This window comes from Astatotilapia calliptera, chromosome 18 (assembly GCF_964374335.1).
Source record: "Astatotilapia calliptera chromosome 18, fAstCal68.1, whole genome shotgun sequence".
Classification (NCBI taxonomy): Eukaryota; Metazoa; Chordata; class Actinopteri; order Cichliformes; family Cichlidae; genus Astatotilapia; species Astatotilapia calliptera.
Window position 1 is genome coordinate 25,447,910 of NC_137439.1, and position 24,909 is coordinate 25,472,818.

The 24,909-nt window shown below is 43.0% G+C and overlaps 1 protein-coding gene across 1 annotated transcript in view; it reads left to right on the forward strand.

The window, feature by feature from the left end:
• apoltp (apolipoprotein lipid transfer particle homolog) overlaps window positions 1–24,909 on the forward strand; it is a 47,928-nt gene that overhangs the window by 13,407 nt on the left and 9,612 nt on the right. The window contains exons 16-62 of the mRNA XM_080293298.1: window positions 28–210; window positions 1,161–1,294; window positions 1,388–1,464; window positions 1,559–1,739; window positions 1,821–1,976; window positions 2,567–2,700; window positions 2,824–2,982; window positions 3,130–3,313; window positions 3,472–3,683; window positions 3,907–4,095; window positions 4,340–4,482; window positions 4,569–4,728; window positions 4,827–4,910; window positions 6,029–6,166; window positions 6,358–6,474; window positions 6,574–6,666; window positions 6,808–7,022; window positions 7,160–7,353; window positions 7,442–7,696; window positions 7,792–8,021; window positions 8,172–8,336; window positions 9,317–9,394; window positions 11,413–11,781; window positions 12,130–12,483; window positions 12,635–12,970; window positions 13,045–13,176; window positions 13,263–13,415; window positions 13,712–13,828; window positions 13,923–14,096; window positions 14,217–14,421; window positions 14,743–14,897; window positions 14,989–15,101; window positions 15,208–15,289; window positions 15,469–15,606; window positions 15,971–16,133; window positions 16,275–16,390; window positions 16,606–16,752; window positions 17,253–17,366; window positions 17,555–17,671; window positions 17,760–17,918; window positions 18,188–18,349; window positions 18,804–18,966; window positions 19,055–19,242; window positions 19,330–19,422; window positions 19,581–19,785; window positions 20,156–20,343; window positions 24,783–24,880. Of these exons, the coding sequence (XP_080149424.1) occupies window positions 28–210; window positions 1,161–1,294; window positions 1,388–1,464; window positions 1,559–1,739; window positions 1,821–1,976; window positions 2,567–2,700; window positions 2,824–2,982; window positions 3,130–3,313; window positions 3,472–3,683; window positions 3,907–4,095; window positions 4,340–4,482; window positions 4,569–4,728; window positions 4,827–4,910; window positions 6,029–6,166; window positions 6,358–6,474; window positions 6,574–6,666; window positions 6,808–7,022; window positions 7,160–7,353; window positions 7,442–7,696; window positions 7,792–8,021; window positions 8,172–8,336; window positions 9,317–9,394; window positions 11,413–11,781; window positions 12,130–12,483; window positions 12,635–12,970; window positions 13,045–13,176; window positions 13,263–13,415; window positions 13,712–13,828; window positions 13,923–14,096; window positions 14,217–14,421; window positions 14,743–14,897; window positions 14,989–15,101; window positions 15,208–15,289; window positions 15,469–15,606; window positions 15,971–16,133; window positions 16,275–16,390; window positions 16,606–16,752; window positions 17,253–17,366; window positions 17,555–17,671; window positions 17,760–17,918; window positions 18,188–18,349; window positions 18,804–18,966; window positions 19,055–19,242; window positions 19,330–19,422; window positions 19,581–19,785; window positions 20,156–20,343; window positions 24,783–24,880 (7,722 nt within the window). The remainder of the gene's footprint in view (window positions 1–27; window positions 211–1,160; window positions 1,295–1,387; window positions 1,465–1,558; window positions 1,740–1,820; window positions 1,977–2,566; window positions 2,701–2,823; window positions 2,983–3,129; window positions 3,314–3,471; window positions 3,684–3,906; window positions 4,096–4,339; window positions 4,483–4,568; window positions 4,729–4,826; window positions 4,911–6,028; window positions 6,167–6,357; window positions 6,475–6,573; window positions 6,667–6,807; window positions 7,023–7,159; window positions 7,354–7,441; window positions 7,697–7,791; window positions 8,022–8,171; window positions 8,337–9,316; window positions 9,395–11,412; window positions 11,782–12,129; window positions 12,484–12,634; window positions 12,971–13,044; window positions 13,177–13,262; window positions 13,416–13,711; window positions 13,829–13,922; window positions 14,097–14,216; window positions 14,422–14,742; window positions 14,898–14,988; window positions 15,102–15,207; window positions 15,290–15,468; window positions 15,607–15,970; window positions 16,134–16,274; window positions 16,391–16,605; window positions 16,753–17,252; window positions 17,367–17,554; window positions 17,672–17,759; window positions 17,919–18,187; window positions 18,350–18,803; window positions 18,967–19,054; window positions 19,243–19,329; window positions 19,423–19,580; window positions 19,786–20,155; window positions 20,344–24,782; window positions 24,881–24,909) is intronic.

Sequence of the window (24,909 nt, forward strand, 5' to 3'; positions counted from 1 at the left end):
AGGTGAAACTTGTCTGTTTGTTCTCAGTGCCTATGTGAGTCTCGCGGCCAGGATGGGGGTTGACGGAGCTCTGGGTCAGGCTGCGGTGGAGTGGGTGGCTGAGCTGAGGAGCTCCACGAATCTGGACGGCAGCATCCAGCTGCAGGAGGGGCAAGATTTCAGGGTCACGCTTAATACACCCGAGGACTTAATGGACATCTTCTCTCTCAGGTACACATTAAAAAATTTCCCCTAATAAATCCCCTGTTTTAATGAACGTGTGTGTTTTTGTGTGTATTTACTTAATCAAAATCCTTGTTAAGCATTAGGAGACAGTTTAGAGAGGGTTGAAGTGTATCGTGTGTATGATGCACTGTAAAATCTGTCAGAATTACAGGATGGACTCAGGATTCCAGCTGATTAATGGCATTACCGTAAAAATTATTTAAAAAACATGAAATACAACTAAAAATTTGTTATAGTTGCTTTGTTAAAATTTAAAGACGGGATTGAGAATGAGTGATGATCTTTTTTTTGTTCTTAGCTCGAGAGTGTTTCAGCTCAGCGGAGACCACAGAGAGGAGATAAAGGGGCCAAAGAGTCGAGTACAGAAGACCACCTGCACACCGAAAACCTGTGAGTTCTACAAAAGCGGTGCACTTTTATACATGTGTGTGTGTGTTTGTGCGTGTGTGTGTAGTTTAATTAAGGAAGTGCACTTCACTCTCCTTTGTTCACAAAATCACAATCATATATTATATGTTTATAAAATTAATCTAAAGTTGTCTGATTCAGTTCATTAACTGCCTTTCTCTGATTATTGTACGTTATAATATTTAGTAAGTAATAGTTATAGTATTATAAGTACATGTCTGGTTCCCTGCAGGGTCCAAGATGGTGGGTTGGCAGCTGTGCTCCAACACCTCTTACCCATCCCTTGCCACAGGTGTTGCTTTCCTCCCCTCTGGACCAGTGCACCTCTCCTTCAGACTGCTGAAGCTGGACAGAGGCCTCCATTACTATCTGCTTGAGGCTGCTTATTCAGTACATCATCAGGTGTCAGACAGCATTAAGATATGCATGTGAAGCCCTTCCACTGAGTTTATTTTATCTGAATAAAGCTGATTTTGTTATTTAGTCTCACAGTGGTTTGTGTTTCAGAGAGGGACCTGGCTTCCCAGGGAGGCCTCCATCCACCTCCTGCTAGCCACTCCTCAGTCCTCCATCCCAAGAGACATGTCTCTGGATCTGGCCTTCAGCCCTCGCAGACTGCTGCTGAAGATCATTCATCCTCTGAAAAGCATCCATATACATGGTCGGCCAGACGAACAAGCTAAGACCACACCCGGTGTTTGGATACATTTATGAAAATGTGTTTTGTCCTGGTTTTTTTGTGTTTTTGTTGCAGGTCAACTTGAGCAAGAGAGGAACACTAAGTCAGCAAAGCTGGAGCTCATGATTGATGGTGTTCATCATTACATCATGGTAAATATTGTTCTCAAGTTTTCAAAAATACATTCGATCAGTTTTATCTTAAATAATTTCCCAGTTCTAAAAACATGTATATCATCCACTGCAGGGTTTGATGGACACCCAGACCTTCCTGTCGGAGCAGAGGACTCGCTACCACCTTGAAGCCAAGATGGCCCCCGATCGACATCCCATGATCCTCTCTGCTAATATAACTCGTGGGCTGGGGGGCAAAACAAGCTTTTCTGCCACTGTGAAAAATGTCTTCAGAGAGCCTGCATCACTGTTGGGTACTTTTATAGTTGTCTCTAAAATCTCTGCTACAATAGACAGTAGACAGCAGAAAACATGCAAGTGATATGTGCTTTTAGTGGCCCTGGAACGCAGGCGGGATGGCAGCAGCAAGCAGTACTCTGTGGAGGCGGAGCTCCTCCTACCTGGTGTAGTCGGCAGCAAGACGCTCGGGGTGATGGAGCAGAGGGGCTCACTGTGGAGCTCTGTGCTCAGGCTCAAGTATGGTTTGGGAGGTGAGGTTTCGTTTGCAGATGGTACAGGACACTTCAAACTGTTTATACCACAAAACACACAGTCTTTTAAAAACAGGAATATCTACTTTCATCAAAAGTTAACAAATATCGCAGATACGCCGCTTTTTAAAGCTTTGTTTTTATACTGTTTAGATTGATTTGTAATGTGTTTGGTAGCGTTCATGTGCCTGACGTTTTTTCTGCAAACACAATAGCCCAAACAGTTTTGAATGAATTGTGATCAAACTTTGTAGGTGTGCAGAGTGGAGTCATATTAACAATCCATTCAAATTTGGCTAACATCCACCCAAGCCTTCGACGTCAACTCAATGACTTATTGGTCAAAAATTGACAAAAAGCTTCTAACTTACAAACTATGATTCTTACAAGAGTAAGAAAATACCATATAAAGATTTAAAACGTCATGTCACATTTGACCTTTGACCTCTCCATCAAGCTCAATAGATTGATCTCAAGGTCAAAATGATAATAATGCTATATAGAGCTATTTAAAAGCAGGAAGTAGTTCTTATCAATACAATATGTCTGACAGGTCATCACTTTCCTATTTTATTTGGGCTTCCCTGCAGTTGATGCTCGCCACCTCCATCAGGAGTGCTACACATCTCAGAGAGTGAGGAGCGAGAGGGATGCAAACCTCACATACATCATGAGAGCCGATCATGAATTCTACTGCACCAGCACCGCTCCTATTAACCATAAGGTACCCGCAGACACATTTAATTTGAAGCCGCTCTGCTTCATGTATTACAAACAGCATAAGCTGGCGGCGCAAGTTATCTCCGGGTGATTGAAAGCATTCCGGTTGTTTGTGCGTCCTTCTCAGATCCACCTCAGGCATGAGGAAAGCTTGAGCCATGTTAAATCATCTTTGGATATTAGCTACGGCAAACACTGGGATGAGATAAACAACAAACACACGCTTCTCCTGAGCCAGTCTTTCAAAAACCAGTCCACAGAGAATCACACCCACTACACTCTGGAGGTAACCCGACCTGAATTCAGAGCTTCCCGTTCTCTCTGTTAGCCCGGGGGAGGCTTTTTATCCCAGATGACTTCCAAAGCAGCAGATTAATATTTTCTGTGGTCAGAATTAATACGGCTACCTTCCCTTTCCTTAATCTTATTCCAGTTCAATCTCCAGGCACCGGAGAAAAACATGAACTACAGGACTCAGCTGCTACACTCTCACCTGACACAGCAAGGCTCTGAGAGAAGCACTCATTTAAAAATCAATTACAACAATCTGATGCCGCTGGTGGCTGGATTACACTGGAAAAACCCTCCTAAAGATGCCCTGCACAAGATATGGGAGGGTAAAAACAACTCACAGCCATCTTACATTACAGCATGCTTAAGGTCCACTTTCTCTTTTCATATTCCTACGTTATATTTCTTTGATATACTAAATTATTTTTTAAAGTTTGCAGGAAGTTGACTATCAGGATTACTTATTTTTCTTATTATCGTTTAGGATCGTTTAATATGGACACACCATGGCTGTACATTTACACTGCACATAAGTTAAACCAGCTGCAGAGCCAAACGCTGCAGCTGACCTCTGAGCTGACAGCCAGCAAGTGGCTGACCATCCGTAACCTGGTCCTGGAGGGTTTTTACAAGGACAGGGGGAGAGAGAAGGAGGCCCGATTGGAGCTCTACACGTCAGCAATCACCTACATCCAAGTAAGGAGAGAATAAAGTGCTCTGCCTGAATATCACCATTTAGTTATTAATCAAATAAAAATAGATTTTTGAATTTGTGGGTTAAAAAAAGTGTTCAAGGCGACGCTTAAATAAAATCACTTCCACACTGGAGTGAAGTAATTATAAAGATAAAAAAAAATATTGTGTGTTTATGAAAACTCCACCTTTAAAAACACACGCCTCTTCCTCTGCCCTGCCTCAGGCGTGGGGCTGGGGTTTGCTGGGGAAGCGGAGTGTGAAGGCCTCGTGCTCCTTGAGCTCGCTGTGGACTCCTCCCCTCCAAGGAGACATTTCTCTGGAGGCCTCTAAATTCAGCCACACCCTGCAAATGGCCTCCACCTATGGCAAGCAAAATGTAACCCTCGCTGCTGCCCTGACCGCTGCTGATAAGGTGGGTGGAGACGCTGGGCTGCTTTTGTGGTTTGGGCGTGTTAAATGTGTGTTTAATTATAGAATGAAGCCATCATATTGTGTTGATTGTAAAAGTCTGAGATCACAACAAGCATGAGAGATAACCCGTAACCACCAACTGTATTTAAAAGGCCAAAATCGCACATTTTGATAGCGTAGGGCCTGAAAAGGTTAAAGGTTGTGCTGTAGTAACAAATCTGCCCTTTCATTTGGATGTGATGAAGAATTTGAAAAAGAGGCAAGGGATTCTGAAGATGACCTACACAAATCCAAAGAGTCTACCCACTGAAGTGGAGCTCGAGGGAGTAGTAGAGGAGCTGAAGAACGACAAAAGGATGTATAAGAAAACTGCCATGCTCCAGCTCAGGTCTGTGCCGTAACTTACAGATTACAGATATTTTGAGAAATGACCGCAAGAACATTGCTGACTTTAATAGTCTCCTTCTTGCACAGACAGCCCTTCCAGACCTTTCCTCCAACTCTCCTCCTCCGGGAGACTTTCACCGTCGACCTCCTCAATGGCCTCTACGTCCTAGAGTCCAAAGCTGGTTTCAGTGACAACAGAGAGGTCGTCCACACTCTGACCCTGGGCTACCGACCACCGAGCCCTTTTGTAAGTGCTGTGTAAGCTAATAATTCACCTGGGCATTTGAAAGAGTGAAGTGGGCTGTAAACAGTGATCCTCATCTTTAAATGTGATCTCATATGTAGGTTTGTTCTGCACTCATCCACCCTTTCAGCGCCGACGCTATTCCATCAGACTCGGAAATCTGTGTGACCGTAACCAGCAACCAGGTAACCTGCCAACCTTTAAAGGAAAAAAACAAGATCTAACATAGAGGGTAATCAGCTGAACCCCAAGAGAAGGCCCATTGTCTGTGACTCCAATGGGCCCATCACTGCAAGCGCTCCACACTTTAGCATAATTGGTAAATCAAGATCTGAAATGATGAGTGAAAGATTATGTGACATTTTAATTTTTCTGTCATGTGACTGTAACTGGCAATGTGAAATTTTTGCAAACACTTGATTAAGATAACTTTAGAAAGAGAACAAGAGAGCATATTACTCCCATAGTAGCCTCTCTTCATTGGCTCCCTCTTAAATCCAGAAATTGGCTTAAAATCCTCTCCTCACATAAAAGGTCTCAAATAATCAGGCCCATCTTAAAGACCTCATAGTACCACGTAACCTCAACAGAGCACTTTGTTCTCAGACTGTTGGCTGACTTGTTGTTCATAGGATATTTTAAAAGTATCCTAGCCCCTTTAGGCGCCTCTTCTATAGAGCCAGCTCTCAGTTTGGATTCGTGACACAGACGCTGTCTCTGCTTTTAAGATTAGGCTTAAAAGGTTCCTTTTTGATCTGCCTCTGAATCCTTGATTTGTTGTGCTGCAGTCTGAGACTATTGAGCATTTCTTTTTTCACTCACTATGTTTTTAAATCCCTCTTTACGTTTAATTATTAGTTACTATTAATCTCTGGGTCTCTTCAATGATGTATGTGTTGTTCTCGCTCTCTCAGCACTCTTTTCCCCCCCTCACCCTCAGCTGCCCCTCCCTGAGGTTTCTTACTGTTAAAAGGGAGTTTTTCCTTCCCACTCTCTCCCCATATGCTTGGTCATAAGGAGTCATCTTATTGTTGGGGTTTTCTTTCTAATACTGTAGTGTTTACCTCACAATATAAAACACCTTGAGGTAACTGTTATTGTGATTTGGCGCTGTATGAATAAACTGAACTGAACTGATTGTATTTGGTATTTTTTAACTTTATCCAGTATCTTTTGAAACACAAGTGCCTGAAATATATAAGTTTGGCAATTGTGCCAAGAATAGTGTAGATGGATAATAGTGGAACATACTGGCAACATTGACGTATTAGATGTTGTTTCGGTTTTGTGCACTCTTCTTCAGAACCAGAGAAATATACAAGGGAGGTTACGAGTTGGAAGCAAGGAGAGACTGACTTTCTCAGGGCAGCTTCAGCTGAACCCTACGCATTCAACTCACCAAGCAATAAAAGTTAAAGGCAACTTTTTCCATCAGCTCCAGGTAAGCGGGCTTCGCTCTATCCTCAGAAAAGTGTTTAGGTTAAAGAGCCGCGTTTATGTGCATGATGCACTGGATGGTGACCGCAGTCAGCAGTGCAGTAAATGATGTACGTCTGCTGCTGACAGTGAACGGTGTGGTTTACAGTAACGAGGCCAAAGTTATGACCGGTTAATCTGTTATTGCTTTTACAGCTGCAGCTCCCCTCCTCTGCTTTAATAGAGGGAGATGTACTTTGGACCCCAAAAAGCAACAATGACTTTGATTACCAGGCCAAAGGGAAACTAAGAATAGAGCGGCAAGAGTGCCAGGTGAGTAAAGCAAACACCTTGTGCATTTGATGAGCCGACATTTTTTAATTAATTTCTGGTTTCTAAGGCTTTCGTGTTTGTTTTTGAAATTCCTGTCAGCTTTCTGTGCAGCTGAATGGAACATCAGGCAGAGTTGGTCTGTATTCATCTCTTCGTCATCCCTTCAAATCAAAGATTCCCAAAACATTGGAGGTGGGCTGATTTGCATTATTTTTCCTTTAGCGTTCTAAAAATACACATGTTAAGATCTTGCAAAAAATTCAGGTTATGTGAAACATTTTCATTTTGGGGTATTAGTTCAGTCGATGTACTGTTTGACCTGTCAATATGAAGGCGTCTGCAGACATGTCCATGGTGACTGGCAAAGGGAGCAGCTCGGTGCATGTGAGGGCTGACGGGAAGGACAAGCTGAAGCTGAATGCGGACATGTCCCACTACATGCAGACGGGAGACAGAGCTGTAGGGCTGAGGCTGAACTTATCCCAGAGCCTGCTACCTACAGCCACGGATCTACATGTAAACATAGCAGGGAACGTGTCCTCAGACAGGTTTGTCTGTTATGTTATTTTAAAAAAGCCTTTAGTCTAGTCCTCAGTCACACAGTAACTAACTCTAAAAAAAACCTGCTTTCTCTTATGGACCTTTGACCTCTTTTCCATGATCATCTTCCTCCTGTCTCCTCCAGTGTCTTTCTACGTGGCTCCTTCACACAGGGAATGCAGGCTCTGCTGGCCCAGCTCAAGGGGTCTTTAAAACACTCACAGGGGATCCAGATGGCTGTGACAGGGGACTTGAGGCACACGGTGACCAGCCTAGATTTCTTGCCTCCAGTCCTCGGGTTGGATGGAGCATTGGGGCAGTCTGACAGTTTAATCGAAGGTAGACTATAACTTGTGTCCTTTACTTTAAACTTGCCTTTGCCTGTAAAGCGTCACAAATGACGTGTAATGCATGCGTGTTGTTGCAGGACAGCTGAGAGTTAGATTGATGGAGACAGTGTACAGCGTGGAGCTGCGACACCAGCGAGATCCCGGAGCAGCTTTGGAAGGAGACGATGAAGAAGGGATGATGGAAAAGAGGTCCCACAGGACCCACGACTGGCTGTGTGTTTGGTCCGGGGAGGAGCATTTGTGTGTGAATGCAAGCCATCAGCAGGGGAATCAAGGCACAGGAGAGGTCTACACACGACTTTCTCACTCTTTCCATGTGCTGAGAGCCACAGGTGATCATTGCAATAGCCAAAGAATACATACGCAGCACTTTCTACACATGTATATATGTCCCTGTCTGTGAGTTTCCCTTGTCTTCTGAGTACAGGTGTACCTCCTAACAGTAGTCTTGAGGCTAAATGGGCCCAGGAAGGTGATGGATTATCAGTCCTGGGAGAGCTGCAGGTTGGACTTGAACGTCTTAGAGCGGAGTTTCATGGAGGCAGGACAGACCACACCAACCCCCAGTGGGTATTCTCCTCTAGGCTGCAGCACCAAGTCGAAGCCCTGCTTAAAAGAGGCCTGACACCCTCCTTTGAGGCTAAAGCGCATTACCAGGTGCAGGACTGTCCTTTATTTTTTAATTCTTGCCAAGAGCATAAAGTAGTCGGGAAGCAATTGCATTAATAAGTTCTCTTTCTCAGGATATACGGTGTATAGCTGTAGGCTGCTTTCCTTTATTCTTATATTTATTTTTCTCTCTCTTAGTCAGAAACAGAAGGACTGGACACAGGCTTGGTCCTTTACATGGAAGATGTGAGAGTTGCTGACATCCTTTTAAAAGTTGGATCAATAAATACAACACCTATTTTGGTAGTGTCTCTATGGCAACAGATGATGCTGCTCCAAGGACTCGTACCCACTTCCTTACAGGTATATTTATTTAACACCGTTTACACATGTACACTCACAGAATCGGGCTATCACTGTAAAAGGAAAACTGTGATTACTTCTTTGTACCTACCCATGATCTTTAAATATGTGAGCATCCAAAAGGTCGATGATCTATGAATCTATATTCAGAGAAAGATTACAGATACAATCATTTAAATTAATCTCAAAATGGATAAATGCAAAAAGGACACAGATATGGATCTGTGATCTTCACTTACATTGTTAGTTCCCTAAGATAAACAGGACCAGCTATCTGTCCATTTTCTTAACAGCTTGTCCGTGTTAGAGTAATGAAGGTGTTGGGGTGGAGCACATGCCTGATGGGTCACCGGGCCATTACAGGTTACTATAAAGAGAGAGACAGTCACAGCTAAGCCAAGTTTAGACTCACCGATTAACCCGACATGCAAATCTCCCGCTAAACGCTGCACCTCCGCTCGCTGTGTGACAACAGCACTTCTCCAGAAGCTTTTGAACCCATTAGTTCTTATTTGTTCCATGAATGAAAAAAGGTACAGTAAAACAAATCTTTGACGTGCCAGCAGACAGTTTTTGTTTCCACAGGAAAGAGCCAGACTGGCTGTCTGTAGCCCTTGTGCTGAGCTGCGCAGATGCTAGATGTATCTTTATGTGTGGAAGGATGAAAGATTGAAGGATTTTCTAGCCTCACTCTCAAAAACAAAGAGTGATTTTTTTTTTAATCAAATGGCAAATATTGTTGTATACAAGGCAAAAGTTTATTCTGTTACAACTAAGAGCACTCAGTGATCATTAGTGTCTTAAAAAACACAGAAATGCTGTTCAACACTAAACATATGTGTTCCATAACAAGGGCTCAGATTATTATGTTATGGCACTGCAATATTTTTATGTGGCTGGTCTAAAGTTCAGTGATTCCTCTTCCATCTCCTCCTTGAAACAAAAAACAAACTTTGCCAACGGGGGTTTTGTTTTCACAGATGAACTGCACAGGGGACGTCACCACAGACAGGCTCTCCGCTCACTGCTATGGAAATGTGGCAGACAGCCCGGTGGAGGTACGAGCCTTTCGCTCCTATAGACCACACAACAGGCTCTGCTATGGCCTCTCGCTTGCTCACTTAAGGCTTAGTGCTCATGCTAAAGCCTGTTACAGTTCCAGTGGCCGAAAGGAGCTCAGAGCTAACCTCACTCATTCTTCTGTGCTCTTACTTACATATTTGGGGGTTCCCACCACATCTGGTGTTAGGTTCCTCCTCCGGCCTGGCCCTGAGAGGTGGGTCCTGGGGATGGGGATAGTGGTCAGTCTGTGGAGAGCAGATTTGAATGTGGGACTGAGGTTGGAGAGACCTGGGCAGTATTGCTGGCACGGGCTTCTTGAGTATGGAACCCACAGTGCTACTCAAAAGGCTAGAGTGACAGGACGGATGAGCCTAGAAAGGTGGTGCCACATCTTGGGAGATGTTCGTGTAGTATGGGACTCTCTGAGATCCAGTCTAGTCGTGTCCCTTCGATGTACGGGGGTGGGGCGGCTGGTCTGGAGGCAGGTTAAAAGCATAGAGGGGGGTAGATCGCATAAAGCCTCTTTAACTGTGCATGCACAGGGAGGAAAAGATGGACTCAGAGGATCTCTGAGCCTTCAAAACCAGCATGACTTCCTCCAAGGCCTCTTGTCTGTATCCCTAAAGAACCATAAAGCTGAGCTGGGTTGGAGACTCCAGCACCAATGGGCCTACCTTGGAACAATCATCCCAAACAGATTGGACTGTCATGGCTCAGGTGAGCTTCTTGATACCTCCCTTGCTGGAAGCGCTCGAATCTCTGTCAACACCCGCTCTGCACAGATGAGGATCACTGCTGCCTGGGAGCCCTTCACCTCTTTCAGAGCTGTACTTCAGCAAAACCTGCTAGCTACTGCTCGTGTACCACAGGAGCTCACTGTTAGCATGGCGACCTCAGCAAGGCAAGCCCAGTTTGAGGTGGAAAGTGACGTGTGCTCCATGCTTCTCCTGACCAGTCAACACAGAGGGGGAACGAGCAGGAGGAGAGGGTGGATGCTTTTTGCCCGAGAGCGATGTGTCTTACTAAAGGTTAGAGAGGAAACAAGGAGCAGTTGAAGGAAACTTGTTTCCCACCTGAAGGAAAGCAAAAGAAACATCTTCACTTTGGAGATGACTCTTTGTTTTCCACTGCAGTGTGAGCTGCATTGAAAACACCAACAATGAATAAAAAAGCTCAGTGGCTTCAATGAATGGTAACTTTCTAAGGACTGGTCACTCACAGGGCAACATAAAGCTTTAGCTGTGAAAGTTAAATCTACCCCCATAAAATATGTTGCAGATATTTATAGTCCTCTTGGGATCTATTTTTGATTTGATCAATTTAACCTTTCCTCTAATGCTACCATCAACTGAAAAATAAAATGTAAAATTAGAGAAAAGGTGTATCCATGGGTACAATCATAGAGCAGTATATCCTGTGTATCCATTTAAAAAAACTGAAATTCCTATAGAATATAGTAAATTAAAAAAAAGACTTTTCTGTCATTTAATTTTGTAATCATTACTTAATTACATTTGGTGTGTCATGAATAGCCACTGGGAAGGCCTTATCAGCAATGATACGGATGTAAAACTTATAAAAACACAGTTAAAAGTCTGAATATCTGCCTTCCTTCACATTTTCCAAAGCTGTCCAGTGTGGCGGGATTGGAGTATTTGCCAGGCCGATTCTGGCCCCTCCGTCTTATGTTTGACACCCGTGGTCTAATCCTCTAGATATGACGTCCACCCTTCAATTAAACTCTGAGAGGCTTGCTGTACTTACACTGGGCTAATGAAATCCAGCAGATATCTGCCTTTTAGCTGAAATATTAAACCACCTAATCAAAACTTTGATGCAGCAAAGTATTTGCTCTTCTCAGTTCTGTGTCCATTTGAATATATTTAGGCTACATTGTTGGACTGAGATTTTAGGACTTTGCATACACCTCCTTGTATAATTCACATTTTTTTGTTATTAAATATTTGAACTGAAGGATTTCTATAAATGTAATCTTTTATTCCCTCCTCTGTAGGCTCTCCTGCCTCCACAGACCTCATTCAACGTCTCCATCACTCAGTCTGGCTGTTCCACAGATCTCAGCACTGTCCTGCAGGCTGAAGGAGCACAGAAAGGCAGTCTAAACCTGTCTCTAACTTGTGATCCTCAGCTTAGTCTCCGGGCATCTGTACAGCACTCAATTGAGCCAATAAAGAAGCTGCAATTTCCTACCCACGGAGAGCTATACCTAAACGTCTCAACTGCCCTTCTGCCTGGTGTGGAGGTCGGCCTGGAGGTCGGACGTTGTTTCTTTAGGGGTAACGTAGGGAAAGTCAAGGCTTCACAGACAGAGACTGAGCAGACTTCTTACACTGTTAATGTGAGCAGCTTCTGTCCTCTGCAGGTGAGTAAATCTGTCAGTTGTGTTTAATACAGCTCGTGGAAACCTAAACCAATATGTTGAAGTTGTTGAATCTCGCTGTCACCTTGTGGTGATACATACATACATGTTTCTTTCATCACAGTTAGAAGAACTGGAATTTCCTCTGTAACTCACTCATGTTTATGTTAATGTAGTCTCCATTGAAATACAGTTTCCAGCCCATTAGAAGATCAAACGCGAGCTTGTCATAGCAGCAGAGCAGAACAACTCCACTGATACAGCTACAAGCTTGTAAAGCTATAAAAACATTTTGAAGGGTATTCGTCTCTCAGAAGTAATGATTATGCTCCACCTGTGTTTGTGCCTTAGGGAATGAAACTCCCTGTGTCCCTGGCTCTGCGGGGCTTCCTCAAGGTTATTCCTTGCCAGCTGACTCTGTCCGCCTCTGTGAAGGCGGATAATCAGAACCTCTCTCTAGACATGAGCCAGTCCTGCAGGAGTCCAAACCTCTCTGGGGCCCTTACTCACTCCTTTCTCTGGCTGAGTGGTCAGGGTCTACCACAGATCATTTCTATGGATGCTAGTGCTCCTGAAGGCCCTGAACAGCCTGGAAGTCTCTTCATCAAAGTTGGGACGTGTCACATTAGAGCCACTCAAGTTGTGGAAACCAGAGGACGAACAGAGTGGCTACTGGCTCTGGAGTCTATGTGCCCTCTGTTACAGGTTGGATCTTTTGAATGATTAATAAATCATTTTTGGATTTTGAAAGCTGCATGAATTGCTTGTTTTTGATTTTTCTATCAATACAGTCAAAGACATATTAGAGAAAAAAGGAGTTTGACTGTTGCTCACAATGATTTTTTATTCATTAAAGGCTAATATAAATGGGTCAGTACAGCAGGATCCTCGGGGTATCTGGACACTCATGCTGGGCACTGATATGGAGGGCAGAAGGGGTTTTCTGAGGCTTAATGCAAGGGCCTGGCCAGAGCTCAGTGTGGATGGTGAACTCAGCCATGACCTTCCTGCTCTCAGAGATGTGCCTAGAAACAGCAGACTGAGACTAAGCACCAGGTCAGGAAAACTACGATTTGACGCCGAAGCCCTCGTTCAGATGGAGGAGTGTGCCGTCACAGCCAGTGGAGCTGTGATGTCCCAGCTGGGCCTGCAGGGGTCGCTGATGTATCACAACAACTGTACAATGATTCAGGTACATACTTAATGATGCACATAGAAAAGTATTACTCATCAGATCTTTAATTACTTCCTGTTTGTTTTTTATAGGAGTTAGGCAGTCCAGACAGGATGCAGGCCTCTGGGTCCCTGGTTGTGTCCTCAACATCTGCTGAATCCCAGCTCTCAATGGCGATCGACAACGCCAGGTTGCAAACTTTAGTGTTGATCAATAAAACCAAGGTGTGGGAATATGTCATAGAAATTCAGGAAGTCTCAGAAAGTTCATGGGACATAAAGATGTCTAATTACTTTTTCTTATGTTGAAGGACGAAAATGAAGCGACTCTTAATCTAAACCACTCTGTGCCCCTGTTGAAGAAGCTGGGTCTCCCGCTAAACGCTGCAGTGACAATGAATTCTGGGAGTCACAGGAATGGTTCACACTTTTACACATTCAACAGCAGTGCAGGAAATCAAATGGTGAGTCCAGAATGAACGCACAAAAACTGTTATTCAGGTGAAATCAAGGACAGCCATAGTGGCTCAAAGCTGCCAAAGACCCAACATATAGATTAATATACCTTTACTCGAAACATAAATAATATAAAACATATATATGGAGACAAAAACAACAGATTAAAGAAAATCAGAGAGCTCAGATGTTTATCTGTGTGTGGTGCTCAGGTGTTAGTGGAAGACAAATGATGAATTAAAATGTGGTATTTCTTTGAATTTTTATAAAAAGTGTTGCTGTTCACATTCTGAATTCTCTGCAGGTAAGTCATGCTGTGTCTGTGGCAAAGACGTCTGACACAGTGAGAGTAAACAGTCATTTTAGACACACAGTGAATTGTCTGAAGAAGCTGGGAGTCTCCGTCAACAACAGCATCCAGGTAGGAGACTAAAAAGGATACATGACCGTATATCACGGCACCTGATTTAACCGAGATGAGCGTGCACTAAACCCTGGATGGTGACTGTGTCCAGGTGGAGTTTGGTTCTGCTGAGGGGAAAGGCATGAGCTTACAGTCCCAGTTTGGTGGTCAGCTGGCAGGACTGAGGCTTAAGATGAAAAATGTTCCCATGACCAAAGAAATAAGAGGAACCATGTGGCACAGCTGGTCATGGCTACACGACAGAGGCCTGCCATCTAATATAGAGGTACCTACCTAATGGTTCTACATACAGACACAATGTTAACCAGAATCAGAACATCCTATTAATTCATGAGATGAATGACAAAAACAAGTTGCTTTCTTCTTTTACTTTCTTCTCTGCTAGGGTCTTTGCTCCATCCAAGGAACCTTCTCTCAGCATCGGTCCAGGGCTCAGCTCACTGTGGAGGGACACAAGCTGCTCACATCTGGCTTGAATTTCAGTGGCACCAATGGACATTTGTCTGTTCTCCTCTCCTACTCTCCTCCAGCTTTCAATCAAACAAGAACTCAATGCCATCTGGACGCCGTCCTCACTGCTCAGTTCAAAGGTCAGACAAAAAGTCGGGTTTAACGTTGTTCTTTTACTTTAGTCATCTATTTTATTTTAATCTTCATCCCAGTTTCATAATTTCATGCACTTCTTGCTTCGTATTTTCCCCGTTTGGCTGCTGACCGCTTTTGTCTTAAATCCTATCCATGAAGTGCAATACTGCACAGTGACCAGCAGATGTCAATCTTTTACTTCATAAATTGTTTTATGGCCGTACCTCCTCTCCTGCAGGAGCAAAAAGATGCTTTGGCTAAATGTTATTCTCATGAAGGTGTGAGGACTCAACCCTGAGGCAGTGATGCTCTGATATCCTCCGCAGGTCCTCTGAGGAGCGCCTTATTAGACATTCGAAGCCAGGATTGGAGGGTCAGAGCGGTGGGGGATGTTGGTGGTTGGGGCGCACATGGAGGAACTAAGGAGGCCAGAATCACACTGAAACAGACAGTACAGGGACAAGCCACTCCTGCTTTTCAGGTAAGGTCAGCACGCACCTTTAATCCCAACATCTTCGTTCTTCTGTGCTCGCAGTCTACTCTCATATTGTTATCGCTGAATGTTGTTGCAGGTGGAGGCCTGGGGAAGACTTACTGAGTCACAGCTGAGGTGCTCCATGGCTGTAAACCCTGAACTCAGCACCTCACTTGCACTCATTGTCCAGGGACACCATGTCCCTCATAGGTACTGTTAATACACATCAGTCACTCACTGATTAAAAAAAATTATTGTAAGTTGTCTCTGTGCACATTGTGCACACACTGAAAGTGATAGATGTCCTTTTGTTTAGCAAGGACCTGATGGTGAAGGTGGTCCAGAATATCCCCACAATGCTGGTCTACCTGCCTTCTCAGATCAATGTCCGAACGCAGGCGAGTTTTTCAGTTCTCAGAGGAGCTCCTTTTGCATTTAACTGGAGCTCAAATAGACACACACTCTGCAAAACACAATCTGTGCATCACTGTCCAAATCCTCTGTCAAATTACAAATGCACTGCTTTTGTTTGGCTATCCTTTTGATGCAGCACCTTCTTCTCTCTTTCCGCCTCCAGTTGAACCACTCTCAGTCCACTGTGGTGGGATTGGTGGAGGTGATGTCAGGCAGGAGGAAGCTGTGGGCTGTTGGAGAGCTGGCAGCGATAGAGAGCGGATACAGGCAACTTCTAGAGGTCAAAAACTCGTACCCACAGGTATTTCTGAGCTTAAATGCCTCTTCACTAGGAATACAGTGTATGCACAAGTTTACTTAAGAGTTTTATCAAGTCACTGGTTACAGACACTTTTCACTGGCAGTGATGGATGGTTGTGCTAGAGGGTTATCATATATTTGCGTCCTATTGTTTATAGACAATAATAATAAAAATAATAATGCAATGGCCTCTACGTTATCAGTGGATGCATTTCGCCTGATTTTGGGAACCATTAAAAAATAAAACTAATGAAAAAATTGACTTTCTGGGTCAAAATCTGAATGTTGTTTCAGTCCACACCCTCAACATGAACCCTCATGTGGAACATGAATGTTCCACATCCTAAATATGATTTGTTGTGTAGTTGAAGCCACTCCCCAGGACTGCTGCAGTGAGGACAGTGTACGAGGCTCGGAAATGGAGCTACCAAGTTCAGCAAGCTGCTGTGTGGGGAAGCCAGGAGTTCAGCTTGTCTGGTCTGTACTCTGCTCCACCAGCACTGGAGATGGGAAACCAGACAATCAGGGGTAACATTTAGTTTTTCAGCAATGCTTGATCTTCGTTGTTTTATCTGCAAAGGCCACGTTAGAACTTAAAGGGGAAAAAGTAAAAGATAAATCATGAAGCTAACTTAAGATGCTGAGTCTTTCTCTCGTCCCTGATGTTAGTTCAGATCACCTGCATCCCCCGTTTGACTAATTTGGATGTGAAGCTGGAGCGTTCGCTAAATGCAGGACTGGATAGTGTTTTGCTGGACTGGATGAGGCATGGACAACTGGAGCAGGTCAGACTGTACAAGCTGTGTCATTACGCGAAAAACGAAATTAAAACAACGTTGATTTCTCTCTGCTATTAGCTTTCCTTCCTCTTTAAACTCTAAAACTGTAACATAACCAAATGGAAATGTGTATGAAATGTATATGGTTATGACAGTAAAACACAGATCATTCAGGCATTAATAAACTGGATTTCTTTTCTGCATTATGGGGTCGTCTAAAGGTCAGAGTTCTGAGCTCGTGGAGTCGCTCGGAGGACATAAATACAACCAAACTGGAGCTGAAACATCCATTCACCTCTGCGCTCAGACACCTGTCGCTGCACACACTGACGCAAAGCTCACGCAGAGACCGACGCAGCAGCCACCAGGTACAACCGGAGCTTCACACAGTTGTCTTATATTTCGTCTGCGATATTGATTTCAATTCAATTTATTTTTATTTAGATAGCGCTGAATAACATAAACAGTCACCTCAAGGTGCTTTATAGTTTAAGGTAAAGACCCCACAATAATAGAGCGAAACCCCCATCATACAACCCCCTATGAGCAAATAATTGGCAACAGTGGGAAGAAAAAACTCCTTTTTAACAAAAACCTCCAGTAGAACCAGGGTGAAGGAGGGGCAGCAAACTGCTGCGACCAGTTAGGAGTGAGGGGAGAAAGACGGGACAGAAAACAAACTGTGGAAGAGAATCAGAGGTCAATAAAATGACGGATAAACACATAGACAGAATTGCAGTTACCCCTTCAGACTACAGATAAAAGATTTTTACCTAAAGTACTAATAAATGCCAATAAATGTATAAAAACTAACAATGATAGGGGTATAATGTTTGTGTGTGTGGGGGGGGGGGTTATCTGTATACAGGCCCATTTGTCATGGGACGGTGTGGTCCCTGTCAACGTTTCTCTCAGCCTGAACAAACAGTGGCAAACCAACTCCAGCAGGGGGCAGGCATGCGCTCTGTTTACAGCCCAACAGGTTGGTAAATACTCCGCAAACCTCTCATGAGTCACCAGTCATGTGTGCAGAATAGTCAGGAAGTTTGTGCAGCATCAACTTACTTAATGTGTGTGTGTGTGTGTGTGTGTGTGTGTGTGTGTGTGTGTGTGTGTGTGTGTGTGTGTGTGTGTGTGTGTGTGTGTGTGTGTGTGTGTGTACGTGCACAGATGGCCGTGTCATCTGTAAAAGGATGTGTCTCAATGGCACATGAGGGGAACTCATTTTTCCAAAATGCAGAATTAAGATGGGACAGCAGGAGCCTGAAGCAAGGCATAAAGTACCAGGTAGTCAGTTTTATGCGCTGAAAGACGTTGACCTTATATGATAAAAGATCAATAAGAACATCTGTTTATGTTTTCTTGATGTTTCCAGAAAGCTCACCGGGGAATGCACAGCCTTCAGGTTAACGTTGGCCTGGACAGAGTCTCTCCAGCTCCCTGTCCCTCACACACACTACTGGCCAAAGTTCAAACCAACCTCAGGGACCGCTTAGAGCACATTGTGCTGCTGGGCCTCTGTCCTCTACAGCCTGTGAGTCCACACATCAGTTCTCACTGCTTTCTTTCTTTCCTCTTCATATTTGGAGACATTATAAATTGTTAAGAATAAGACTTGATGCGGCGATACTGCCGCACCTCATCACTTCTTGTGTTAAACTGGCCGTCTTTGGTCTCGTCGGGTCAAACAGTTTTGTGTTGAGCACTATATATATTCTTTGTTTCCCTTGAATGACCTGCAGAGTTTTTCACTTTCCTCATCTCCTTTCTTGAGCTCTTGTTAATTATCTCTTTGCCTCTCAGACTCTGTCGTGGTCAGGATCCCACAGAGTGAACTCAGGCGAGGAGCTGCTTTACACTCAGTCCCAGCTGGCAGTGACAGGGCGACCGTACCACTGCAGCTTCACCCTCGCCCTTACCAACTCCTCCACTCTTCACGGGACCAACATGTCTCTGTTCTCTGAGGTAAACAACTACAAGGACTTGGTGGGAAATTTAAAATAGTTCAAGTATTGTTAATTTCAACAAAGTTGGAAATTAAAAATACTTTTGTAAAATTGTTGCTGAATACATGACACGATTCACCTGCAGGACCTTTACAGCCCACTCTTGATATTTAATATTGTGAGAAATGGGCTTTTGTGCATATTTCTTTGAGAAGGCAAGAAAGGGCAAGTAGCTACACACACGCATACCGATTTCACTAAGCAAAATTTTGTATTACGACTGCTAAATTTGTACAAAAAAAGAAACGTGTTTCTTCTGTGGAGTTTGGAATCACTTCCTGCAGTCACTGCTGGTTCCTAACAGGGATTCCAGGAAATGATCGAAACATAGTGAGATATTCGACTAGCCTTCTTTTTGTAAGTCGGGGTCCTACTAATTCTAAACATGCCTACATTTGTTTCACGCTTTACAGTCTAGGATGGGTAATTGTAGTGTGGAAGTGAGGGGAAGTGCCCTGTCTCAAATCAAGGGGTCAGGTCTCCAGGTACAGGCCAGACTGGACGGCAGAGAGAAGATCTGGCTGAACGGTACAGTCGAGGGACGATGCCTGCAGACTACAGCCGGTCATATGAATGGTAAATGCAGAAGAACCTTAGCCATGCATTAATGCCAAAATATATCAAAATGAAATCAAATAAAATGAAATTGTCTCTGGCTGTGCAGGTCTAGGCCTCAGTGAGGATCTCACTGTAGCGGTATGTGTGGGTGTAAACCACAGTTTGACGCTAGATGTGCAGAAAAGAAGCGGCAGTGGCACATCCGAAACTCTGGGCAGAGTGTTTCTGGGAACAGCCAATCAGACGCTAATGCTGAGAGCAAGTGGCTGTTTGGAGAGTCTGACTGCAGCAGAGGTGTCGCTAATGGCATGAACACATCCCAGTGTTTGCTTTCATGTGAATGGCCTTTTTAAAAATTGGTTGTTTTCATTCGGTTCACAGCAACGGGCGGACTATTTGAGCTCTCAGATACAGATTAAACTTACGGAGAGAATCAGGGCTTTGCAGCGTCTCCTCGTAGACTTTAGAAGACAGGTAACCACACACACACACACACACACACACACACACACACACACACACACACACACACACACACACACACACACACACACTGGAATTCTTAATGTAATAACAGGAGCTTTCTTGGATTTAACTGCTGTGCTGTTTCTGTTAATCCCCCACCACTCCAGTCCAGAGACAGTCAGCTGCTGCAGGAGTTGAGCGCTCTGCCTCTCCATGTTTCACAGCAAGCAGAGGCTCTGCTGGGGAAGAAAGAAAAAGGCGTGCTGGCTCTGTGGCAGAGGAGCCCGCTGCGTCACTTCTTGACCGACAGCCTGCCACGCTTTCTGAATCTGCTGCAGCACGCCTCGCTGCTGGGTCAGCAGGAACTTAGGAGTGAGTGCGGAAAGACAGAAAGCTAACCAGAGCTTCAGGAATGATGCATTCCAGTTGTGTGTTCATGATTAATTTAGTTCTGGTGCATAAAGAGATGGCCTTTAGTTTTTGAGCGATTGCTGTGCCGTCACCAATTGAATTTCCTTAAGGAACTCCAAACATAAACTAATCTTCTCTCCCTTAACTTATTTACCGGAAGGAAGCATGAAAAGCATCTCTTCTGTCTCTCAAGGCATTATTTAGAAAATTTCTCTTCATCGATGTTCACATCTCTTTTTGTGGTCCCTCACAGTTTCCTGTGAGAGGTTCTGAAATATGTATGCTCATGTGAAACTGAAAACGTGTACCTCCATCCCTCGTTCGGCCTCAGGGCCGCTTGCCACTCTGGCAGGTGTGTACCAGGATGTGAAGGGCCAGAGGCTGGAGGCGATGTGGAGGGAGGCTGTTCTGCAGTGGAATGACAAGCTGGTGGAGGTCCATCCTGCTCTGCTGGAGAACCCTCAGCTCAGACTGCTGTCAGAGGCCGGTGTCACCACGCTCAGCATCGCCCTGGATGTGGTGAGAAACTGCACTCTGGTGCCTTTTTAAATGTGCTCGATGTGGTCTTTGACTGGGTTAGACAAACTAAAAACCTTATCAAGGCTGTTGATAAGTGTCTGCCTTCAAATTAGATCAGACAGTTAGTTCCATAAGTTTTTGGACAGTGACAAATTAATTGTCCGCAATTGTAGATTTTGCTTCTGTGCACCACGACAGTGGATTTTAAACCAAACGATTGAAGTGCAGATTTTAGGTTTTTAAGGGGTTTAACGAAAGCATTCACTGTATAGGAGTTACAGCTATTTTTATACTACAGGTTTTCATTTTCAGAAGTTCCAAATTAATTGGACAAAACGAATATGATTTCAAATATAAAGATAGTTTTTAATATTTGGATATTCATCCTTCATACTGCCTGAGGTCTACAACCCATGGACATCATCAAATGTCGTGTTTCCTCCTCCCAAAATGCTCTGGCGGGCCTTTACTGCAGTTGCTGTTTGTTTGTTGGTCTCTGTGCATTCAGTTTGTATTTAAGAACTGAAAAGCAAACATTGAAGCATTGAGGTGAGTTGCCTGATTTGGCCACTGAAGAATATCTGAGCAGAGAGTGTAGCCCTGCACTATTCATCATTCATTTATCCTGTTTCTTCCATCAGCAGTCACATCATCAATAAACACCAGCGATCCATATCCACTGGCTACGGTGGTGTTTCTCTATCCATATGCTTCACATCATTAACTGTTTCTCTCCTTCTCCAGACTTTTCTCTTCACATCATTCTGGTACAAATTAAGCTTGGTTTCAACTATCAATTTTCTTTTATTTTTCCCATAAGTTGCCAGCTCACTTAGACATTTTCTGGCTGAAAACCCAAAGTCTGATCTGGCCTTCCCGTTCTTGAGTTTGTGTTGAGTGTAACCCCGCCGCATGATTCATGTGTCAGGTGTCTCTTGTTTGAAGGCTTTGACAATGATACATCCGCCTCCTCCAGAGTTTTCTTGAATTGCTGTGATGGTTTTCCCGAGCCAAAAAAAGAATTCTGCAATCATCCACTTTAGTTGTCGTCTGCGGTCTCTCAGACCGTTTGGTGTCCAGTGCATTCCTTCTTTTAAAAAATGGACCAGATTTCATATTTGGCTATTCCCAAAGTCTTTTTTTCTCTTTGACAGGTTGATTTTGGGTTTTTGGTCTAATGATGGCCTGAATTATATCACTTTGAGCCTAATATTGAGAGTTCCAGTAAAAAAAATACCAAATGTAAGTTCAACACTTGGATTCTTCAACCATCCATCTTCTTCCACTTATCCAACTCAGAATCATGGCAGGGCTGGAGTCTATCCCAGCTGTCACAGGGTGAGATGGGAAGTACATACTGGACAGGCTGCAAGTCTGTTATAGGGCTCGTACAGAGAGAAAGACAGCCATTTATGCCTACAGACAGTTTAGAATCACAGATTAACCTGGCATGCATGTGAACTGTGGGAGGAAGCTGGAATATTTGGAGAAAAACCACACAAGCATACGGAGATCATACAAACTACAAAAAAAGGTCCCAGCCAGTCAGAGGATTTGAACCCAGAAGGCTCTTGCTTTGAGGTACCAGTACTAACCACTGCACCGCTGTGCCACCCTCACTTGGTATCAGCTCCAGATACCCTGTCTTTGTTTGTCATGGGATCATAACGGAGCAGGCCTCACCTGGCCTTGAAACCGCCTGCCTGTCAAATGCCCAATTGGATTTGAGCCTTGAAATATTGGGGATAATGTATGAAACACGATGTAATTCCTAAACACTTGATGCAGCACTTTTGCTAAACACCCTGAATTAAATGTCTGAGTGAAAGTTTGCACTTCAATCACATCTTGATTGTTCGGTTTAGAATACACTTACATAAAACTCTGACTAAATACTTTCTCACCAAAATAAAATATGGTGAGAAATTTGTTAAATGCATATACACATATATGTACATATACATATACACAGAGGTGGGACCAAGTCATTGTTTTGCAAGTCTCAAGTAAGTCTCAAGTCTTTATCCTCAAGTCTCAAGTCAAGTCTCAAGTAATGTCAGGCAAGTCAGAGTCGAGTCTCAAGTCACTGGTGTAAAAGTCCAAGTAAAGTCACAAGTCTGAAACTTTGAATTTCAAGTCCTTTCGAGTCTTTAAAAAAAACAAACGAAAAAATAATGTTGCAGTTATGCTAAATGTAAATATTAGACCATCTAATTTTAAAATCTGTGTTTTTCTCAACACATACAAAATAGTGAACTTAGAAAATATACACAAATTGTGAAATTGCACCTCTTTAAAATGCAGCTCAATTAAACCTAGCTCCAAGAATAATTTTCACCGACAGTTCTGAGATACGCTGCATGTTATTCTTGGATGCGGTTGTAGGACCAGCTTTAAAATCGCATGACAAAAATATCATACACATTAAAAAAAACTGTATCACCAACGTAGCCTGGAAAACATTTGCTAGTTAGATGAAGTCAGCTATCTCATTGTAGCACATTTATATGCATATTTATAATTATACGGTTCTTGGAGTGAGTGCATACACTCATGAAGTTTAGTAACTTCAGGTCACTGCAACAAGCCCAGGTACAGTTTACCGACGGATGGGTGCAGGACCTTGAAATGCACCGTGTAGAACGAAAGACCATCGTACGTATCATAAGTTTACCAGTCTCACAAATTGTCTTCATAAATACACATTCATTAACCGTTTATTAATAGGACCTTTGAGCTCAACGGTAATTAATTAGTAGTGGAAATAATTTCTGGTACCCATCACAGAAATGTAGCAGTGACAACAATATTGTATGCTGTAATCGTACTGGGCAATTAGTGATACAAAAAACCTGTTTTATCCTGTGAATAAAAGTATATGTTTTTGTCAATGTACCATAATAACAGAGGCGAAACGCAATATTGTGTCAGGACAATTTACTATTTATGCACAATAAACAAAGGAGCATAGCGCGACAATTTCTGTTCAGCGCCAGACTTGCTTGTAACCTATATCACCAATTATGTTATGAAAATGACGTATTAACTACTAAAAAACACTGACCTTCGTGTAAATGCTTGAGCAGACTAGCCTGTTAGCTGGAGTGTTCTGGGACGTTATATTTGACCTTTGAATGGCTGCAATCCAGGCCATCCGTCGCGTCTTTGTTACTTCGGAAACATGGCTCGAACAATTTCTCTTCAACGACGTAATCCGATAACAACCGATCTCTTTACCCGTCGGCTTCCCGTGGCTGTCATGCGACCGGCTATTGCAGTTAATAATACAACAGCTTCTTGACATTTTTGTGTTTCTTTTTATCGCTGTGTGACTGATTTCAATTGAAAGCCTGCGTGCGCTAGTACCGCTTGCCACGAATTCCCAGAATCCTTTGCGGTTCTACCCGTGAATGACGTCACATTTTCAATCTCTATATAATATGCATGTTAAATTTTATATTTGGGGTAAAATATCAAGTCTTTTCAAGTAAACCGGTTCAAGTCCAATTCAAGTCCCAAGTCATTGGTGTAAAAGTCCAAGTCAAGTCACAAGTCTTAGAACATTTTTTCAAGTCAAGTCTAAAGTCATAAAATTAATGACTCGAGTCTGACTCGAGTCCAAGTCATGTGACTCGAGTCCACACCTCTGCATATACATATACATATATATGTATATATATGTATATGTATATGTACATATATATATATATATATATATATATATATGTACATATATATATATATATATATATATATATATGTACATATACATATATATATATATATATATATATATATATATATATATATATATATATATATATATATATATATATATATATATATATATATGTATATATATATATATATATATATATCTATATCTATATGTATATATATATATATATATATATAGAGAGAGAGAGAGAGAGAGAGAGAGAGAGAGAGAGAGAGAGAGATAGATAGATAGATAGATAGATAATATGTTATAAAACAGCAAAGTCATTTATATTGGCAAAGTGAGATACGGAAAACATCTGCGTAGTGTCCAGTCTGCTGGGATTCTTCTTCCCTCGCTCCCGTGTGGAAAAAGACAGCTTGTAGTGATGAGTTGTTTATGCTTTAGGCTGGCCCATATCACATTTTTATCCTACTACATAATGTTTATTTGATTCATACTTATTTCTTAGAATGTTTTCACATCATAATAAAAGAGAAAGGGCATAATTTCATACATACATTATTAGTATGAAACATAGCAGCTGTATATGTAAAACATAGAGAGGGATAGATTGTTTTGATGTACAACAGTTGCTCAAGTGTCACGATCTCTTACACCCACTCTTCCTCCTGTGCTTTTCACATTGTTCCCATCCATTGTTTCAGCCTTTGCTAAAAGACCTATTTGAACCTGATGAATGTGTCAATGTGTCAATCAGGCAGGCCAGCATGCCTACCACTGGATTGAGACCAGGCTGGCGATGGCTCTGTCTGGAGTCAGAAAACGGCTTGCATCAGTCTACAAATTCTTCCCCAGGTACTACACATATCAGAGTTAAGACAGCT